This window comes from Pogona vitticeps, chromosome 14 (genome assembly GCF_051106095.1).
Source record: "Pogona vitticeps strain Pit_001003342236 chromosome 14, PviZW2.1, whole genome shotgun sequence".
NCBI lineage: Eukaryota > Metazoa > Chordata > Lepidosauria > Squamata > Agamidae > Pogona > Pogona vitticeps.
In genome coordinates, this window is record NC_135796.1 from 16902342 (window position 1) to 16920804 (window position 18463).

At 49.1% G+C, this 18463-nt stretch overlaps 1 protein-coding gene across 9 annotated transcripts in view; it reads left to right on the forward strand.

Annotated features, from left to right (window-relative positions):
• The window catches only part of NCOR2 (nuclear receptor corepressor 2), a 203535-nt gene extending 186702 nt beyond the window's left edge, over window positions 1-16833 (forward strand). For 5 of the 9 annotated variants that reach the window (XM_072983058.2, XM_072983060.2, XM_072983059.2 and 2 more), the window contains 16 exons: window positions 1237-1600; window positions 2294-2521; window positions 2638-2880; window positions 3620-3769; window positions 4187-4336; window positions 4492-4654; window positions 5097-5674; window positions 7117-7263; window positions 7664-7812; window positions 8300-8505; window positions 9851-9991; window positions 10470-10615; window positions 11143-11196; window positions 13261-13491; window positions 14922-15098; window positions 15756-16833. In XM_072983058.2, the coding sequence (XP_072839159.2) occupies window positions 1237-1600; window positions 2294-2521; window positions 2638-2880; window positions 3620-3769; window positions 4187-4336; window positions 4492-4654; window positions 5097-5674; window positions 7117-7263; window positions 7664-7812; window positions 8300-8505; window positions 9851-9991; window positions 10470-10615; window positions 11143-11196; window positions 13261-13491; window positions 14922-15098; window positions 15756-15934 (3306 nt within the window). In that variant the 3' untranslated portion in view covers window positions 15935-16833. The remainder of the gene's footprint in view (window positions 1-1236; window positions 1601-2293; window positions 2522-2637; window positions 2881-3619; window positions 3770-4186; window positions 4337-4491; window positions 4655-5096; window positions 5675-7116; window positions 7264-7663; window positions 7813-8299; window positions 8506-9850; window positions 9992-10469; window positions 10616-11142; window positions 11197-13260; window positions 13492-14921; window positions 15099-15755) is intronic. The other 4 variants (XM_072983062.2, XM_072983061.2, XM_072983063.2 and 1 more) reach the window with 4 other exon arrangements.
• Window positions 16834-18463: the final 1630 nt, after the last annotated feature.

Here is an 18463-nt window from a genome sequence, read left to right on the forward strand (position 1 = left end):
ACAGCCGCTCTGCTGGGTTGTCGTCACGCCTTGAGTGCAGGTCGCCTTGTTCCCACAGAGTGAGCAGGTGGGTCGGTGGATATTCCTGGGCTGTCAGTTGCTCCTTTCCTTTGTGCCATATTTTGAGATGTGGAAACGTAACACCTTGTCTCCAGGGGAAGCATCTGCTAACACAGAGCCAGTTTTTTTCCCCCTTGAGAGAATGGTCTGGTTTCATGTTGCAGGAACACACTGTTCTTCCAAGGCAGCCAAACAGGAAGCCTCTGGTTTTGCCCACCAGTGAGTCTTGCCACCTCCCACCCTTCACCAGTTACATTCTGTGCGAGGAAGCGCATTTCATTCGCTTCTGTCTTCTCCCTTCTTGGGGCTGCTTCTCTTAATATGAAGGTGTCACTTTCACCTTTAGTGGCACCTGAAAGGTGTGGGTGAGTGAAAATAAATCAGGTGGAAGACCGAGCAGTCAGGGGGTCCCTCCAAGAGCGTTCCGGAGTTTTCCTAGCATCCTTTGAAGTTCCACAGCAAGATGTTCTGTCATAGGGAACTTGATTCCTTGAAAGCCATTTTGCCCACCTCTGCTCATTGGGCCCTGCAAGGCGCCACTTACAGAAGCGCTGCCAATGGGTGGTTCGCTTCCAATCTGGCCTCGCTTGGTCTTTGTCTAGCCTGGGCCTCAGTAGAAGCATCACAACAAGCCATGGTTTGGTTTAGCCACAGTTCAGACCCACACCATGGTTTAAGTGCCCAAATGAACTCTGTTTTTTGTCATTAATCTGCTGGATGTCATACGGTGGCCTTTGGAACGAAAGCAACAGCCGTCCCTGTGGACAGGCTGGATCTGACCCATAGTTTGGGCTAAACTTGATTGCCAATGCTGGTTTGTGTCATAACAATCCATAGCTTGTCAGTTCAGGTCCAATTATCAACCCAGAGTCCAGTATCCTTAATTACAATGTGATGCCATGTGATCTCAGAAGGGGAAGGACTTGAAAAATCCCATGGGGCAGAACCTTAAAAATGGAACTGCCTTCTGACCTCAGCTTCTGTACAGGGTCCCCATTCTGTGGAAGTGCAGATTTATTTTGAACACACAGCTGTGAAATTGATTTATTTATTCATGGTATCCAATCTCAGCCTAGAATTCCTTGTGGTTCCTTAGAAGGTGAGTGGTGACCTTCAGCAGCACGGGAATTCTTTCTGCTCGCTCGCTGACCTTTCTCCTCCCTGCTTGTTTTCCAGGGTACCCCACTGAAATACGACAGCACCCCTTCAGCAAGTGCCAAAAAGCATGACGTCCGGTCCCTCATCGGCAGCCCAGGGAGGACGTTTCATCCCATGCATCATCCTCTGGAGGTCCTGCAGGACCCAAGGACTCTGGAAAGAGCTTATGAGGAGAATTTGAAAGGCAGGCCCAGCCCCGGGTCAAACTCTGCTGGCTCCATCACGAGGGGAGCCCCTGTGATAGTGCCGGAGCCTGGGAAGCCTCGCCACAGCCCGCTTGCCTACGAGGACCACCAGTCAGCCCACGGGGCGGCTTTTGGCAGCCACCTGCACCGGGGGTCCCCAGGGTCCACGAGGGAGGCGACCCCCAGGCAGCATGAAGGTGGGTGGCTTACTCTTGAAAGGGCTTGTGGCCGCTGCTGTTTTCCCCTAGCCGTGCTTTTTGGACACACACACAGTGAGGGCCACGTGGAGCCCGTCACAGTGGTGGCTTTTCACTCACTGCCCCCTTCACTCTTTCTCGGTGCCATTCCTGCCGTTTTCCGAGGGCCGGAGGAAGCGCTGCAACCCCCACCCCCTTCCTCAGGATCCCAGATGAGAAAATCCTGCTTCTAGAACTAGAGCAAAAACAGGTTTTGCAGGTTGCAGAGGGACACGTGTCTTTTGCGTAATGGTGTCTGGCAACTTTTAAGACTTAATTTTACGCCGTTGGGACATTTTAGAAGTCAATGCAATGTGCTTTATGCCATTCTCTTCAATCTTAGCTGCGATTGGGGAGTTTCATTAATAAAAAGTCGTAGTGCAGTTTGCAGCCTGAGAAGTAACTCCATTTAAAAATCCATTGGCACAGTTATTAAAAGTAATTAATTATTGGGGCGTGTGCTCACCTTGGAAGTCACAAAGCAAGTTACTTTAGAAAAGGAACCTCCCAAAAGCAGAAGATGATAGAAATGTTGGTAGGTGTCAGGGTGCTACCATTAAGAGAGGAGAGTCATTATCTCAGGAAAGAAGGACACCTCAGAGATGTTTCCACCCCCACCACCCTTGTTTTCATGAATAGCTCTGTCTTTGACAGGAAGCATCACCACTGGGAAGCCTGTGTCCCAGGACCGAAAGATCCCTCCGACGCCCAGAGAAATGGCCAGCTCCAAGTCTCCTCATGCGACCCTGGCGGAGCACCATCACCCCATCTCCCCCTACGAGCATCTGTTCCGGGGAGTGAGCGGCGTGGACCTTTACAGGGGGCACATTCCATTGGCCTTCGACTCTGCTGCCATCCCCAGAGGGATCCCTCTGGAAGCAGGTAAAAAACATGGCTGTGGATCGGGCAGATCCAGGCCGCCTGTTTGGGGTAAATGGGGGTGAAATAGGGAAGCTTTGGGCACTCTTTCACCGCTTGTGTCTTCTGTCCCGCTGCAGCTTATTACCTGCCGAGGCACCTTGCTCCCAGCCCGACGTATCCCCACCTCTACCCGCCGTACCTCATCCGTGGCTACCCGGACACGGCCGCCATGGAGAACCGGCAGACCATCATCAACGATTACATCACCTCCCAGCAGATGCACCACAACGCGGCCGCCGCCACCGCCATGGCCCAGAGGGCCGACCTGCTGCGCGGCCTCTCTCCGCGAGAGCCTTCCCTCGCCCTCAACTACGCAGCAGGTCCGGGAAATGGGGGTGTGCGAGGGGAGGGGGAGGCCTGGGTTTTTTGAGAGGGGGAGGGAAAAGGAAGCCACCGGCCTGTGCCAACTTAAGAGAGGTTGCAGGGCCTTTTAAGAACATCGGTCTGTCAGGGGTCGGATCCGAGAAGGGGGTTGTCGTCCCCAAAAGCTTCTGTCACAAGGCATTTGTCGGTCCTCCAGATGTGACACAATTGTCTTGGACGTCAATCCTACAAAGAAGGGAACAAGCAGAACAGCCCTCGAAGCACACATCTAGCGTTGCACAGAGTGAGGCGGTTACAAATCGCGAGGGTTCAGAATAGTGGTTGCCCAAGTGGTTCTGCAGGCAGAGAGGGGCCACTTTCGCGTTACTGCGCACTGTTCTGCCTCAGAGTTTAGCATCTTCCTTGTTCAGTGAGCCGCCAGACCGTGCACGGTATGGTGGGCAAGGGACAGGCTCTCCCAGTTAAAGAAGTGGTTCTGGTTTTGGTGCACTTACTTTCATATGGCGTGTGTGGAGCTTGCTGCCTTAATGTGACAGGATACCTGCAGGTGTGCACCCTCCAGAAACAGCACCCTCCATCACCATAAAAATCCAGCATCCAGAATGACCGCCTCTCTCACACATTGCAATGGCCTGAGTGTGCCACCAGAGGGTGCTGTCCTCTTGATTCTGCTAATGGCCTTTCTCTCCCTCTTTCCCTCTCCCTCTCCCCCCCCCCCCGTTTTTTTCCCAGCAGGAATCATTGACCTCTCTCAAGTGCCACATTTACCTGTGCTTGTGCCTCCCACCCCTGGTACCTCTGCTGCCTCCATGGACCGGATCACGTACATCCACAGCGCCCCCCAGCCTTTCAGTAGCCGACACAGCAGCTCCCCTCTCTCCCCAGGTAGGCAGGCCCGGGCAGAGCCTTGTGTTTTCAAGTGCTTCTCCAAGACCTCTTCCTTAACCTCCTTGGCCACAAACTCAAGAGACCGGTGCGGGTGGGGGGAGGCAGGGTAAAACGAAGAAGCAACGTGTGGGCTTGCGAAAGCAGGGCCCTCCTCCTTGTCTCGGAGCCAGGCAGGCAGGAGTCTCTTCTGTGTCTGCTGAGTTGCCGCTTCAGGTCTTCTTCATGTGGAGACTTGGAGGCTTTCTGGAACTTGAGGCCATGACGTTGGCCTCCAGTGTCACTGGATCATGGCCATGAGTCTGTGAGGGCTAGTTCCTGACGGTATATGCTGGTGGTGCCCAAGTCTGGGTGACCCGGAGACTTTTTTCCCCTGCCAGGCCACCAGCATCCTTTAAAAGCATCCTTTATCAACAGGGGCGCACACACACTTGACCAAGCAGACGGGACCTTCGGTTTCCGAACGGGAGCAAGAACGAGACCGCGAACGGGAGCGCGAAAAGGAACGCAAGAAATCTGTCTTAGCCGCTACAACCACTGTGGAGCATGCCCCTATCTGGAGGCCAGGTTGGTTGCAAATGACTTTGGTGGCCTGTATTTTGGTTTTTATTTAATGGGCAAAGGAAGGTGCTTGGGAGGAACACAAGTCGTCTTTCCTGCTTTTCTCCTCTGACTTTATTCCTCCAGACTTCTCAGAATACCGCTTTTGTCTTTTCTGGCAGGCACCGACCAGAATAGTGGCCGTTCATCGGCACACTCTAACAACCACAAACACTCCCCCGCCTCGCCTCGCACCCAGGAGAACGTCCAGCAGCGCCCTAGTGTGCTGCACAACACAAACATGAAAATGATGTCCTCGGAGTGCCTTCCCCCCTCGGTTCTACGGTGCGTTCTAAGTCGAGATGTGTTCCCAGACCTCTGGGGGGTAGGGGCCAGTGAAGCTGCTGAGCCCATTTTGCTGCCATGCTAAGCACTAGTCGGAAGCACATGCTGTCCATTCCTGGTTTTTTAGCGCCTTGCAGAGAACTGTCACATGGACCGTAGTCCTCCATCAAATGTAACCGTTGTAAAGTCATGATGGGAGAACATGACAGACGCCTCCGTAAAAGAAAAACCCACAGCAACCCTCTCCGTATAACATTTACTTAAGTGAAACCCTGCAATCTCACCTTTTAACCTAAAAGCCCATTTGGTGTGGGAATCAATGGTCACAGTGACCCTGAAGTTGCATGCCCATTTAAAGAGCACAGGGGGTGGTGTGGAAGTGGAGCTGTTCACCTTTCCTCCACCGCCAAGCAAGTTTCTGATTTTTTCCTCTGCTCTTCAGATCCTCCTCCTCCTCCTCCTCCATCACCACCACATCGCCTATTCGCTCCTCCGGTTACTCCTCGGCTCCATCGCTGCGCGGCCCTGGAAGTGGCATGGACAGCTACGCTTCTGCGATGGATATGGCCCATGTGCCGAAGGATGGCTCCAGGGCCCAGGAGGCCAAAACGGAACGGCCACCCATGGACAGCAGCCTGTTCACCTCCAAGCTGCCCCCTGGGGCAGGCCTAGAACAGTCCCCATCGCCCATTAAAGTCACGGAGCCCCGGCCTTTGCCCTCTTCCTCCTCCTCTTCCTCCGGGCCAGGTTCGACCCACCCATGTAACAGAGGACAGGGGAAAAACCAGCCTCAGCATCACGCGCCCCTGGACCAGTCATTGCACGCCGTTTCGGCCAGTGATCAGCAGCCCAGTAGAGAAAAGAGTAAAACCTTTTCAGTACAGGAACAGGAGCTCCGAGCACTCGGTAAGACCACCATGACAGCGGCCAGCTTCATAGATGTGATTATCATGCGTCAAATTTCTTGCGATAAGGGGAAGCGAGAGAGAACCTCGCTAAATAACGACGCCAATAGCGATGGTAAGAAATTGGAGGGGGGAGGGGGTGGTACTCCAAGTTTGTGACCTTGAAAACATACACAAATACATCTTTTTAAAAGACCCTCCCTCCCCTAAATCATTTTTAAAATTCAGTTTTTTTCATTTGTGGTGATGGCCTGTTTTATATTGTGTGGGTTTTCTTTCCTGTAAAAGCACTGTCTATCTCCCCACCCCCACCCCACCATCTTCATGTCCCTTTATATTTTTTTGCTGTTAATTTAATTTCCTTTTGTAAGTTGTTGCTGTCGTGCATACTGTTCGGTTATTAGGTTCTTGTTACTATGGGGCAAAACTGACCAGGCGGGAGGGGTGGGAGCAAGATGGGGGGGAAAGATACGGGGAAAGGGGGGCTGTCGGGAACCTGTATCCAAGAAAGAATTGGGTAGCAAGACGGTCCTTCTGTGCAATAATAACTTGTGGAGGGGCCTTATTTCAAGAGGTGCGATTATTTCCTGCTCCCAAATATAGCTGAAACTGTGGGGTTTGGGGGCTGGTGGAGTTATGCTGTATTTGTAAGATATGCATTGATTTTAACATGCAGAATATGTCTTTAGTGTTGTCAAGAGTGGTGGAGAAACAGAAGTGATAAAATCAAAGGCTGTGGCCTAAGTAATTTAAAAAAAAGATTCTGGATTCTTCGATTAATGTGGTAGTTTCAAAAGGACATCAACTCTGTACTGCGTTTACGTGCGGAATGCAACCCAGCTCTGTGTACCTTTACCAGCAGGTATATTTTCGGAGCTGAATGACCTCAGGGGGAAATCAGACCACTAAATCGTAGTGTTGAGGTCCCTTTCATTTGATCCTGGAACCGCATTGTGAGCTGAAATACCCATGGAGGAACAACGTTTCGTTCCAGACAGTCCTCTGGGTGGTATAATGGAAGCTTCTGTGCCTTTCCAGGTGGAGCACCTTGCAGTCCTCCAGCCTGGGCATCGCTAAGGGATGAGTGGCAGGGGCCAGGCCCAGTTGCTTCAAAGGAACGTCTTAAGTACCAGCCGAGTAGCAGACCACGCTGAGATAGGCAGGCAGGTGCTTCCAGCTGAGATGGGGACTGGATGTGCTTCCTATTCCACCCCCACCCCGTAGATCACACAGCTCAGAGCAGCCGCTCACCATCCAGATGTGCTGGAGTATAAATTCCTGGTTGAGAATTAAGGGGCGTGTCATTCAACACACGAGCTATGGGAAGGCTAGATTAGAGCACATGAATGAACTCACCAGGAGAAGCCAAGAGAGGGAGTGGAACTTTCAGTAGCTTTTTATGGAGCCCTCCCGCAAGGCTTCAAGGATTTTTGTTGTTTTTGGTTTTGTTTTTTCTGTTGAATCAATCATGATCGTCTTGCTTCAGCTGCCGCTGTGCTTGGCAGAAAAGAATACTCTCACAGTTTAAGGATCCTGAGTACTTTGAATGCTCTTTAGGTTTCCGTGGAGGTTACAGCCCCGATGGCATTGAAGCGATTAGCCCTGTGAGCTCCCCCAGCATTCTTCATGAGAAAGGGGCGAAGCTGGCCCAGGATCTTGAAAAAGGGCGCAGAGAAGAGCAAGACACACGGTCCAAGCCGTCAGGTGAGCGGCTCGCCATCTTACGAGGGGCCTTGAGAGAAGAATTGGTGGCTTCCTTCCTTCCTTCTGTGGCGGCATTTAACTGTGCAAAGCTCTGGTCTCCTCTACATTCACACAGAGCGCTGTGCGCTCCTCCTCACACACAAGAAGCCTTGCCTGGCTTTTTTGATGCTATTCCTGTACACCTATTTATATGTCACATTTTTAGACGGATGTGTTAAAAGGGGGAGGGAACCCTTACCTGTCACCCAAAGAATGCTGCGTGTGCTCTCATTACAACTTTGCCAAAGGGTGGAGTAAACTTACAGTCTCTCTCATTCACTGAATGCTTGCATTGTCCCATATTTAATATTTCGGCCGCTTTAATTTTTTTTCCCCTTCCCATTTTTCTCTTTCCCCCCAGGTCCCATCAAGCCTTCTGGAATAGAGGTCCCCCACATACAGCAGCTCCACCAGCTCCCCGAAGGCAGACAGTCCCCAGGCCAGCCCTTCCAAGGATCCCAAAACATCAAAGGCCACCAGCGAACCGTCACCCTGGCTGAGCATATTAACGTAATCAGCACTTGCAGTTTTATCGGACAGGGCAATTCTGTAAATTAGGGAAGGCCGACCGCTTCTCCTTCCCCAGCTGCAGAAGGCGGCGATGGTGGATATGCAAGTTAAAGTAGTCTCTGGGGGAAGGAAGTTTTGCAGACTAGGGAACATCTGAAAAACTAGGTTCCCTCATTGTCCAAATGTCTCCCTTTAAATATATGGGTGGTGAAGTGGTCAAAGAAAGGCTGTCCACAGCCCTGTGAAGGTCTTGCAATTGTGGACGGTCTTTCCGTGCTTTGTTGCGACCCTTTGGGGATTTTGTTTGTGGAAATGTGAAAGTAGACAGAATCCCTCCCGGCTGTCCTGTGGCACCTTTGAAGTACATACGAGTGTTGGTGCAGCCTTTCCACAGCCTCCCAAAAGACCTTTCTGCTGCCAGGGGGCACAGATTCGGCCATGAAGGGTCCAGCACCTAAAACAGGACCGTCATCTTCTTTTCCTGCAGGAGGTCATCACCCAGGACTACACACGCCGCCATCCGCAGCAGCTCAACTCCCACATCCAGAGCCCAGTGTACTCCTACCCAGTTGCTCCGTGTCCCCCGTTGGACCTCCGGCGAACCCCCAGCGAAGCCTATCTGCAGCAGCAGCAGCAGCAAATGGAGCACCTCCCCAGTTCGAGAATTTCCCCAGAAATTGAAGGAAGCAAAAGGTGAGGCCTTCCGATTCCTGCCGCTGGCCTGCCTATTTCCTACAGCTTGGGTTTATCTCAGCCTGCTCCGCTATCTCAGGGTGGGATGGGGTGGATTTACAGAGATACAACCAGTGTGAGTCAAAAATGGTTGCGCACTGCCAAGTCAGAAGAAAATTAGGCACAGTTTTCGTTCTTCTGTTGAAGAAAATGCAGCTTGAAAGTGGCTAGGTCAAGGATGTAATCAAGGCAAAGGAGCCTGCCCATAACAGTGAGCACTCTGCTCATGCCTCTCTCATGGCCCCTTGCTCCCCCCCTTCTTCCTCCCTCATCCCAAGAGGCCAAGGAAACCTGCTGGACTTAGAGTCACAACGGTTGTTTTCATAGGCATCAAATAAATGCTCCTTCCCTTCTCAATCACAAGAAGGCATTGAAGTGTACTGTGTAGTTCGGCCGCTTAGATGGCTGCATCCTACAATCCCACCTGCTTGCCCACCTTTCACTCCCAAGAGCCCATCACACCAATTAAATTAACAACGTGTAAGCCTCTGTGGAACAGGCAGAGGGGGCAGCCGTTAGATCGTTGATGGTTAGCTGCCTCTTCAGATAGCAAGTATTTACAAAACCTTGGAAAGCTAAACTGGTTTGGGTTTTGGCGGCTCTCCCGAACAAAGGAATTCCAGAACAATGTGAAAAAGTATCAAAAGATCCCCCACAGGCTCTCTTGTTGCAGATGCAACGTTACAAATGGAGAATGCCCTCAAGAATATGCTTCCACATATTACCCCTGTCATAAGGAAACAGGGAGCCCCTCATTGAAGACAGAGCTTTAAAAGCTTATTCTGTGACCGGTCACTTCCAGAAATTCCTCCTGGCCTGCCCAGTGATCAAGGCTTGCCTGAGCATCCTGGATGTTGTGAACCAAAAGGCTCCATTTTAAAAAAAAGCCCACCTGTTTTCAGTACTCTCCAGCCCTGCCATACGTATTTACATAATCAGAGGTCTCTGGGTTTGGGTCTAGCAATAATTTATTCTTTTTCTTTCCCTGTTGACGGCACACAGACACATTCACCGGCAAGCACAACATCACCTTGTCAACAGGCCACTGGGGAGAGAACCAGGGTTGTGTCCACACTATTAGCCTTCTGCAGTTTCGTGTTAATTTTTTTTCTCCCCTAGGACCACACTTCCCAGCGGGGATATTTTTAAGTCCTTCATTTTTTTTCCTGTCAAAACCTGGCCAGTTTTTAATCTTCTCTGCAAAGTGATTTTATTGCTACCCTTTGCTTCTTTTCCTGCTTTCTTGTATGAATAGCAAAAGGGAACAACAGCTGTGACTCAGAGAGGCTCATGTTTATTTCCTCAGGTCTCCAGAGCAAATCAAAGTTCCCACTTCTGACAACTGCATAGAGCCCATCTCTCCACCAGACGGAATGGGAGAACCGGACCATGTGCGGAATGCCGCGTACCCCGTTTTGTATCGAGAAGGGGAGCAGTTGGAGCAAAGGTAAAACGAGGGGCCGGAAAGCTCAGCCAACCCGTCTCTGTTCACGGCATGCCATCATGTCATGGTTCTGCGTCCCCTTGCTTTTTGTACGTCTGTCTTGGTTCTTTTCCTCTACCCCCAGTCCTTTAGAGATTTTTTGTGTTTCTGTCTTGAATAGCATGCTAGAAATCAGACTCCCTCCTGGGTATACTGAGGGCTGACCGTTCCCATTTGGATCACTCGAAGTAGCTTTCTGGATTTTGGGAGAGTCTTTAAAATGAGCCACAAAGGCTGCTGGGTTTGAGAGTGTAGTAGGGCAGGTTCTTATGACCCCTATAGGGGTGTCTGTGTGTGTGTGTGTATCAGGACATTTCCCATAGAATCCCTAGATTCCACCTGCTGTTAAATCCCAGGATGCGTGTTGTCCTCAGGATTTAAGCAGAAAGCAAAAGAATATTTTGTCCCCACAGTAGCAATCTGACGGCTTTCTTTCATACAGGATGGGCTCCAAATCACCGGGAAACAATGCCCAGCCGCCAGCATTTTTCAGCAAACTAACGGAGAGCAATTCGGCCATGGTAAAGTCCAAGAAGCAGGAGATCATCAAGAAGCTGAGCACAAACAACAGGAGCGAAGCAGAATACAGTAAGGATTTCTAAGGGTCTGGCTCTTGCTCCCGTCACTGGGCCATCATTTAGAGCTGCAGTGCTGAGTTGACTTCATTGTGTGTGCGTATTTTTCTTAACAAGGGTAAGACATGTGGGGAAAGGCAGTGCAGTGCAGTGGGTAGCCCCAGGACACAGGAGGCCTGGGTGCAAATTCTTATCTGGCAATGGAACCTCACTGGAAGGTGGCAATGGTAAAATCACTTCTTAAATATCTCACATATCTTGAAAGCTCTATTAGCGTTGTCATAAGTCACATGTGACTTGATGGCACATAAAGACACATAAGCAATGGCTAGCACCTTGCAGTTGTGAAGTGGTTTTTTCCTCCCCCCCCCTCCTTGTTTCAACATCAACAAACCCAATTCCAACACTTTTGCTCTGTGATAAAGTATCAAGCTTGTGAGTATGGTTTGCCAGGATTTATGGTTGAAGTTATGAATATACCGTTAGCCTCCCTGGAATATGCAGCGTATGGCTTAAGCGTTTTCTGCCCTTTCCTTCCAGATGTTGGACAGCCTGGGACAGAGATTTTCAACATGCCAGCCATTACTGGAACAGGTAATTGCTCTGCGTCCTGCCAGTCCGGCCTCTGGCTTTCTCCTGAACGCCAGTTTTTGCAAACCACATCAAACCTCTTTGGATAGTTTAGCCAACATGACAAGGAATGGAGAGGTCCGTAATCTTGTTTGGCAAAGTGATACACAATCACAAGCCGCATCTCCCAGAGATAACACACCCAGTTGAGCTGTGTTACTGAATACCTGTGCCAGGTAGCAGAAAAATAGGAGTGAAAAGAGTAGTTCTTACAAAACCCAGCAGAAAAGGGTATAAGTCGGATTTCCTTTCTTTTCCTTCCTTCTTTCTTTCTTTCCCTTTTTTTTTATAAAGACATCCCTTCACTTCCATATTGCTCAGTCTCTCTAGATTATTATTATTATTATTATTATTATTATTATTATTATTATTATTATTATTATTATTATTATTATTATTATTATTATTATTATTATTATTGGTCTCTCTTGCCCTGGAAAAGATTGGCAGGCAGCTGACCCACAGTACTTCCTTCAGCCTTTGTGCATTGCTGCACTATAACTGCATGGCTTCTGATGACTCACAATTGCAATATCAAAACAACACACACACACAGGCAACACTGTTTACTCAGCTTTTCCACCATTAGTAGATTGTATCTAACAACCTCCAGCCTAAGAAGACAGAATAATCTGGAACAATTGGGGGTGGGTGGGGTCCATGTGGCAATATAGAAGAGATTCCCATGTATTTTCAGGATAACAAAATCAGAAAGCATCCCTGCCAAATAATATATCTGCAGTTTTTCTTGTGCCACTTTGTAATTGGGGATAACCCACTTCCTTCTGCACTTCCTTTGTATTCTTTTTCTAGTAACAAATAGCCATTTTTTAAAAATGAAATCCCTGTTTTAAAAACTGAATGGGAAAGAGTTGACTTAAAGGGAGCTTCTAGATGAGAGAATCTTCTATTCAACTTCCTTTTGAAACTGTTCACTCAGCTCAAAGGTTTTATACTGATGAGGTTTTTTGGAATCACGGCGTGCTCATTCAGACCGTCAGCCTTGCCCGGAGTGAACTGTTTCTGGGCCATTTCCTGCCCAGTCTCAAAGTAGGAGGGAAAACACAATGCCATGTCTGTGACACTGTTTCTTATAAACACCCAGCACCTTAACAACATTTGACTACTGCAGACAGAGTCCTTAAGATCTCTTGCACGCTTGTGACATCTGGAAGATTTAAGCCCCATCGCCTTCAACAGGAAGGCGGTCCAAACGTTCCTGGAAGCATGATCCCTCACAGAGCCATTGCCGCTGCTGTGAGAGGGTGCATGCTCATCTGGCCCCCTGTGAACGAGCAGCACCCATATGGCAGTCGGGTTGCAGCCGTTCTTGCCTACAAGCAGCATTGTTCGTTTTTGACCTACCATGTCCAGGCTGGCAGATGCTGCTTCCTGCTGGTCGTTTGCATGAGTAGAGCATCATTTTTTTTTCCTTTCAACACACTCACACACACAGAGTCCTCCACTGGGAAGCAGCCCTGTCGCTGGAGATGTGTGGGGACAGAAATCCACCCTGACCCCCTGCAACTGCTGCCTGTAGGGCTGGGGGGTGGGATTTCAAGCATCAAACCCAGCCCAAAGTTTACAGGATCCCGTTTAGCAAAGGCCGTGGTGCCATGGCGTCCCACAATGCTATTGCCCTTCACTGCAGTTCTGTACCATTGGGGAAGAAACTGTGTGTGTGCGCACGCGCACATGTGCAGCGTGTATGGCGTGCGTGGGAGCGTGCATGTGGCATTCGAGAAACAAAAACCTGCAAGTGGTTTTTGTTTCTGTTGGCATCCCTGCAGCCTCCTCGGAAGCAGGCAAAGAGTTGAGGTGACTGCAGGGTTTTGGGGAACCTGATATAAGACGGCCATGACAGAGTTTGTTGCTATGCAAGAATGCGCTGACTGTTTGTTTCTTCCCTCCTCCTCCTCCTCCTCCTCCCTTGTCGCCTTTCCTCTTCCCCCATCTCCCACCTACCCGATTTCTCATCTGGCCCCCCCGTTTCTCCCCTTCCCTTCTCTCTCCTTCCACACCTCCCAGGGTTAATCAGTTGTAGGAGCCAGGCGGTCCAAGAAAATTCCAGTACCAACATGGGGTTGGAGGCAATTATTAGGAAGGCCCTAATGGGTAAATATGACGAGCAGTGGGACGAGCGCTCTCCTCTCAGTGCCCATGCTTTTAACCCTCTGAATGCCAGTGCAAGCTTGCCCGCTGCTATGCCTGTAACTGCTGCTGACGGACGGATTGACGACATGCGCTCCTCCTTGCCAGGTGTGCAGCTCCTCTTCCCTGTCTGTGTCGCCCATTTTGTTTGTTTTTGTTGTTGTCGTTGTGTTATTAATCCTCTCTTTGTCTTTTCGGTGGATACTTCCGTCCTTCCTGCCTCTTTCACTTTAAGCTTCGGGTCTTTTACCTTCTACATTAGTTCTTAATTATGCTGATTAATCCCCATTCCTTTTTTATATATATAAGCACTTAAATATAGGCCAAAAGTGCCATTTAGCTTCCTCTAAAATACTGACAATTGTGCTGTCTCTCCCTTTGTTCTTTTTTTATTCCTCCCCCCCCCCCCAATGATTTATAATTTTATTCTTATGTTATTAAAAATAAAGGCTTGGAAGTGGAAGATGTGGAGGGTGGTAGAGAAGAAAGAAATACAACCTCCAGTTATTCTTCCACCCAGTAGGCACAGCAGGGCTGGAGAAGATAACATACCAATGGTGGGAACAGAGGATTCAAGCCAGGCTTGTTTAAGACCAGGGGGAAAAACTGCATGAATGTTCACCTGCATATTTAAATCAGTGGTGCCTTGGATTGTATGTCCGTATTACTCGTAAATGTAGGCCTATGGAAAATGTCCACCGTTTGTGTGTTTTGCTCCTGTCTTTTGCTCCTGATGTCCCACTCCTGAAGAAAACCAGGGGGTGTCTTTCTCGCTCTCCCACCTATCCTTCCTCAGTGCTTTCTAGCCCACTTAAGTTATTCCTCTGTAGTTAGTTAAGGAACCACGGGGTAATAATTGAAGGCGGGAGGCTCTCTCTGTCTGTCCAAAAGTGTTGCAAAGCCTATAAAGGGGTCCTTTTAGTGTCTGTGTAGCTTGGGGGGGGGGGGTTGGAGAAGAAGCCCTGGAGTGTCCATCCCAGAAGGAAGGCCTCTTTGCCTGTGACTGTCTTGAGGTGGAGTTTTGTAGAAAAGAGGGCCGTGCAGATGATGTGCCCCTGGGTCGCTTGCTTGCTTGTAGACCAACATGTTCCCTCAGGTCCCTGTTCTTAATTGAAAGATGGGAACTCAGCCTAACTTAATGGACTTTTAATTGTCCAGAATAATTGTCCATGTGGCTTCTAAAAGGGGGCTTGGATTTTACAAATGCCTACTAGCTTGGATCAAGGAGGCGCACACTCTGCGTTTTAGGGTTGTTGGCCTATTCCAGCTTGGTGAGAAAGGTGGCAGTGATGGAGGAAGGGGAAGCTCTCTGGTGGTTCAATTCACAGCTAATGGGAGGAGGGCATTATTGCCACATTCATCTGATTTAAAAACCTGCCCAGCTGTCTGCTACGCCTGGTGGTTGTTTTTCCTCTTCCTGCCTTGATCAGCTCCTTCTGCGCAAGGCAGTTGTTGGTGGACACGGAGTCTAGTCCCGCTGCTGCTCTTTCCGATTGCTTTGATCATCACGGGTGTTTGAAAGATGCTTCTTTTGTCAGGAGGAGGGAAACCAAAGATAGCGTCCAGAGCCCACAGTCGGAAGGCCAAGTCTCCAGGACCGGGCCTGTCCTCCACAGAAAGGCCGCCCTCCGTTTCGTCTGTCCACTCAGAGGGAGACTGTAACAGGAGGACCCCTCTCACCAACCGTGTCTGGGATGACCGGCCGTCGTCTGCAGGTGAGAGAGCCCTGTATCTATCTGCTGCACCTGTGGCTAGGGACCGAAGGCTTGCAGCCGGCGTCCCTCTTGGTGACCGTTAGTGGATATAAAGATGGAGGAAGGAGGTGACTTTCAGCTCGCATCAGGGGCCAGGGGGAACCCGTCCAGTCCTTTGGAGGCCTGGAACTGCAACAGTGACACCGTCGGAAGTCTGGTGTCCTGGCAGTTGCCCATTGGGTTCCCAGAAATGAGAAAGAAACCTGTGCTCTGCCCACCTTCCCTCCCTTTCCCCCTCACTTCCTGAATCTCTGGAGACCCTGTGGATTCTCTCCTCAGCTTTTCTGGAAGTCTTCTTGGATTGCTCTCTAGTGGCGGCTGCCCACCATTTATGACCTTTCCTAAAGATGCCAAGGATTGGATCTCTTTTGGTTTAGCGTGCCCTTGACCTCCGGTCCTTTTCCAGTCAGCTCCCTGTGAGGAAAACAACCCCTGGCCTTTCCTATGGGGTGAGCGAGGGTACTTGCCACTTTGCTAATAAAGAAGTGCTTCTTGAGAGTTGAAGGGAGAAGGAGTCGATACTTAGATCTGTAGCTCTTAAAACGGTCGAGCCTGTAGGTAGCAAGGGCCGTCGCTCCTGAGCAGCAAAGCATTGAAAATACTTTTGTCCTGATGCAGGTTCAACGCCGTTCCCCTACAACCCACTAACCATGAGGCTTCCGACGGGCCTAGTGACTGCTCCGCCGCCGCCTGCCTCCATTCCACAGGGCAACGCCAACAGCCAGCTTCACGGGTGGGAGGAAGAGCCCAAACCACTGCTTGTCTCGCAATACGAGACCCTCTCGGACAGTGAATGAAAAGAGGGGAAGCAAGACGCGGAGGGAAGAACCCGTGAATGGTGAAGAGATGGCTCTGGTGGCTGGGGACCTAGCCAAGGTTTGGGATTCTGGCTGCCTGCTGCAGGTTGTGGCTGGCCTAGGCCAGGCATAAGAGCAGCAGTGTTCCAGTCAGCTGATCTGTTCCATCACATCTGGAAAGGGGGAATTGGAAATATCTTCAGTTTAAAGCCTTAAAAAAAAGCCACAACAAGCAAACGGAACCCATCCAAGTCCTCTCTCCAATTTTGGTGCTGATAACCCAGAGCTATTGTGGCAAGAAATCAAACCAAGTGTACGTGGGGCGGGAAGGAGGGGAGTCTTGAAGGCTCAAAGGAGGGACGGCAACGCGTTGCTGAATCTCAGTTACTAATACTCAGGGGATTCCATCTGCTGCACCAATTCTGTTCTTCAGCCCAGATGAACGAGAGATGTGGAAGGGGAAAGGAAGTCAATTGGGAGAAGGCGGCACGTTGGGTTTCATAAAATCCTCCTTGTGCGTTTCCACCTCTGTCGCGCATCCTTTTTTGTTCGCATTGTTGTGGCCTGTCGGTTCAGTACTTGAAATAGGATTCACTAACGCCCTCCTCCCTTGTCTCGTACTCCTGTTCTATCATTGCAGGGGGGGTTAAACCGAGGAAATGTGCATGTTAGTCATGAGGGTGGGGAATAAGAGCAGCTCTCCGAAGGAAAAGATGTGGTTTCTCCCATTACTCGCAGTTCAGGAAGGTGGTCCTCTCCCTGACTTACGGATAGCTGCTGCTTAAGAGGGAGGGGGCTGCTCGCCTACCTGATCTTCAGACAAAGAGGAATCTGGTAGAGCGATACATTGGCTATAAGGAGCAGGCTATGGGATGGGAGGCTAAAGAACAACAAAGGCGGCGTACCTTTGAAGAAAAGAATGCTGTGCTTGAATGGTATAATTGGAAATCATTTCTCTTTCTGTGGGTCACAGATTTGAGGGGTGAGGGAGGTGGCTGTTTTGAGTACCTAGGGTCTTGAAACAGTACTGTGTCTATGGTCTACAGGGTATATTTTTGATACCTTTGGCAAATGTCGTCAAATGTTTTTGCGCAAGAAAGGACTTTAAACAGTATTATATGCTTTTTGGTCTCTGCTCCTGTACAAAGAGGATTTCTGTGTGGCATAACAAACTTTTGATTGGTTTGTCCATTGTATGGAAATGTCAAGAAGTTACAATGTCCCAACAAAATGACTCTGTAATTCAGTAGAATGTATTAACTTAGTTTTTTTTTAAAAAAGAAATATATATATATATATATATATAATATATTATATATATAAAAAATATAGTCACAATTGCAGGGCCCTATCACATGTAGTAATACTCCAGCATGGAGATTACAGTATTTTTCACAGGAAATTGTCTCTTTTTGTGGGGAGGGAGAGGGGCTGGGACACAGGCGGGAAAATTTAGACAAATTTTTCTGACTCACCTGCAAGTTTGTTTTCTGCATTTGTGCATAGATGTCCTTTTTATTTCATTTTAATTTTTGCCTACTCCTTTCTGTGATGCTGCCACATTTTAAACTATTTTGCGCGTAGACACAACTTGGATCATAACATTTTGGCCTTCCTTTTTCCACTCCTCCTTTTTCCTCCTCATTTTTCCATGATCATAGAACATAGAAAAGTGGCTATAGAGTTGATAAATGTTTTTCATTCTGTATGTTAAGGAAAAAGGTCTGGACAGCAGCTTCTTTGCTACAACTGACAACAATCAACTTATCGTAACTGAATAATTTGAGGCAGCATCCAGGAAATGACAACCCTCACACTTAGCACGCTCGTATTGTGGGAGTATGTTTCTTCAGCAGAGTTCTTCTTCGTTTGTCTGTTTCCTTCCAGTCTGCCATTCTTCTCTGCATCCCCTAGCTTTTATGATGGAGCAGCTGCCTGTCTCTTATTACAGTACTTCAAACACATCCATATGTGTGCAATAAACACACACTCGCTCTCCCTTCCCCAATTTCCCAGCCTCTGAGAGTATATGATTTGAGTGCTTGAGAAAAAAAAACCAGATAAAGGTTCTGTGTGATAAGGCCTGCAGAGAAGACCCATCTCATTTCCATGTTTACACCATTACAAGTCTAATCTGGAAATACTCATCCCGACAAAGAGACAGTTCTTCCAGAACATGATTTTCTCATCTCCATCTTGATATCCTGGCAAGGCCTTGTCAGCTGTTATTGGACTGCTGAACCATGGGGTTGTCTTATAGTAGGTACCAAGGAAAGATCTAGCTGTAGATAAGCTATGAAAATAAGGGCCAGGAGCGTAACTGAATTAAAGTAACGAGGCTGCAAGGCGGAGTAAAGGCTCCATAGCAATGACTGATACACTTTGCCAAGTGCAATTCCAGCTTTTCAAAATAAAAACCATTTGTAGGGTCCACTCCAGTAATGTGGCTTGTAAAGAATTAAAACCACCACCTCCTCTTTCTCCCCCTAATTGTCCCTGTGAACTCCTAGTTTCCAAATTGTCGTCTGT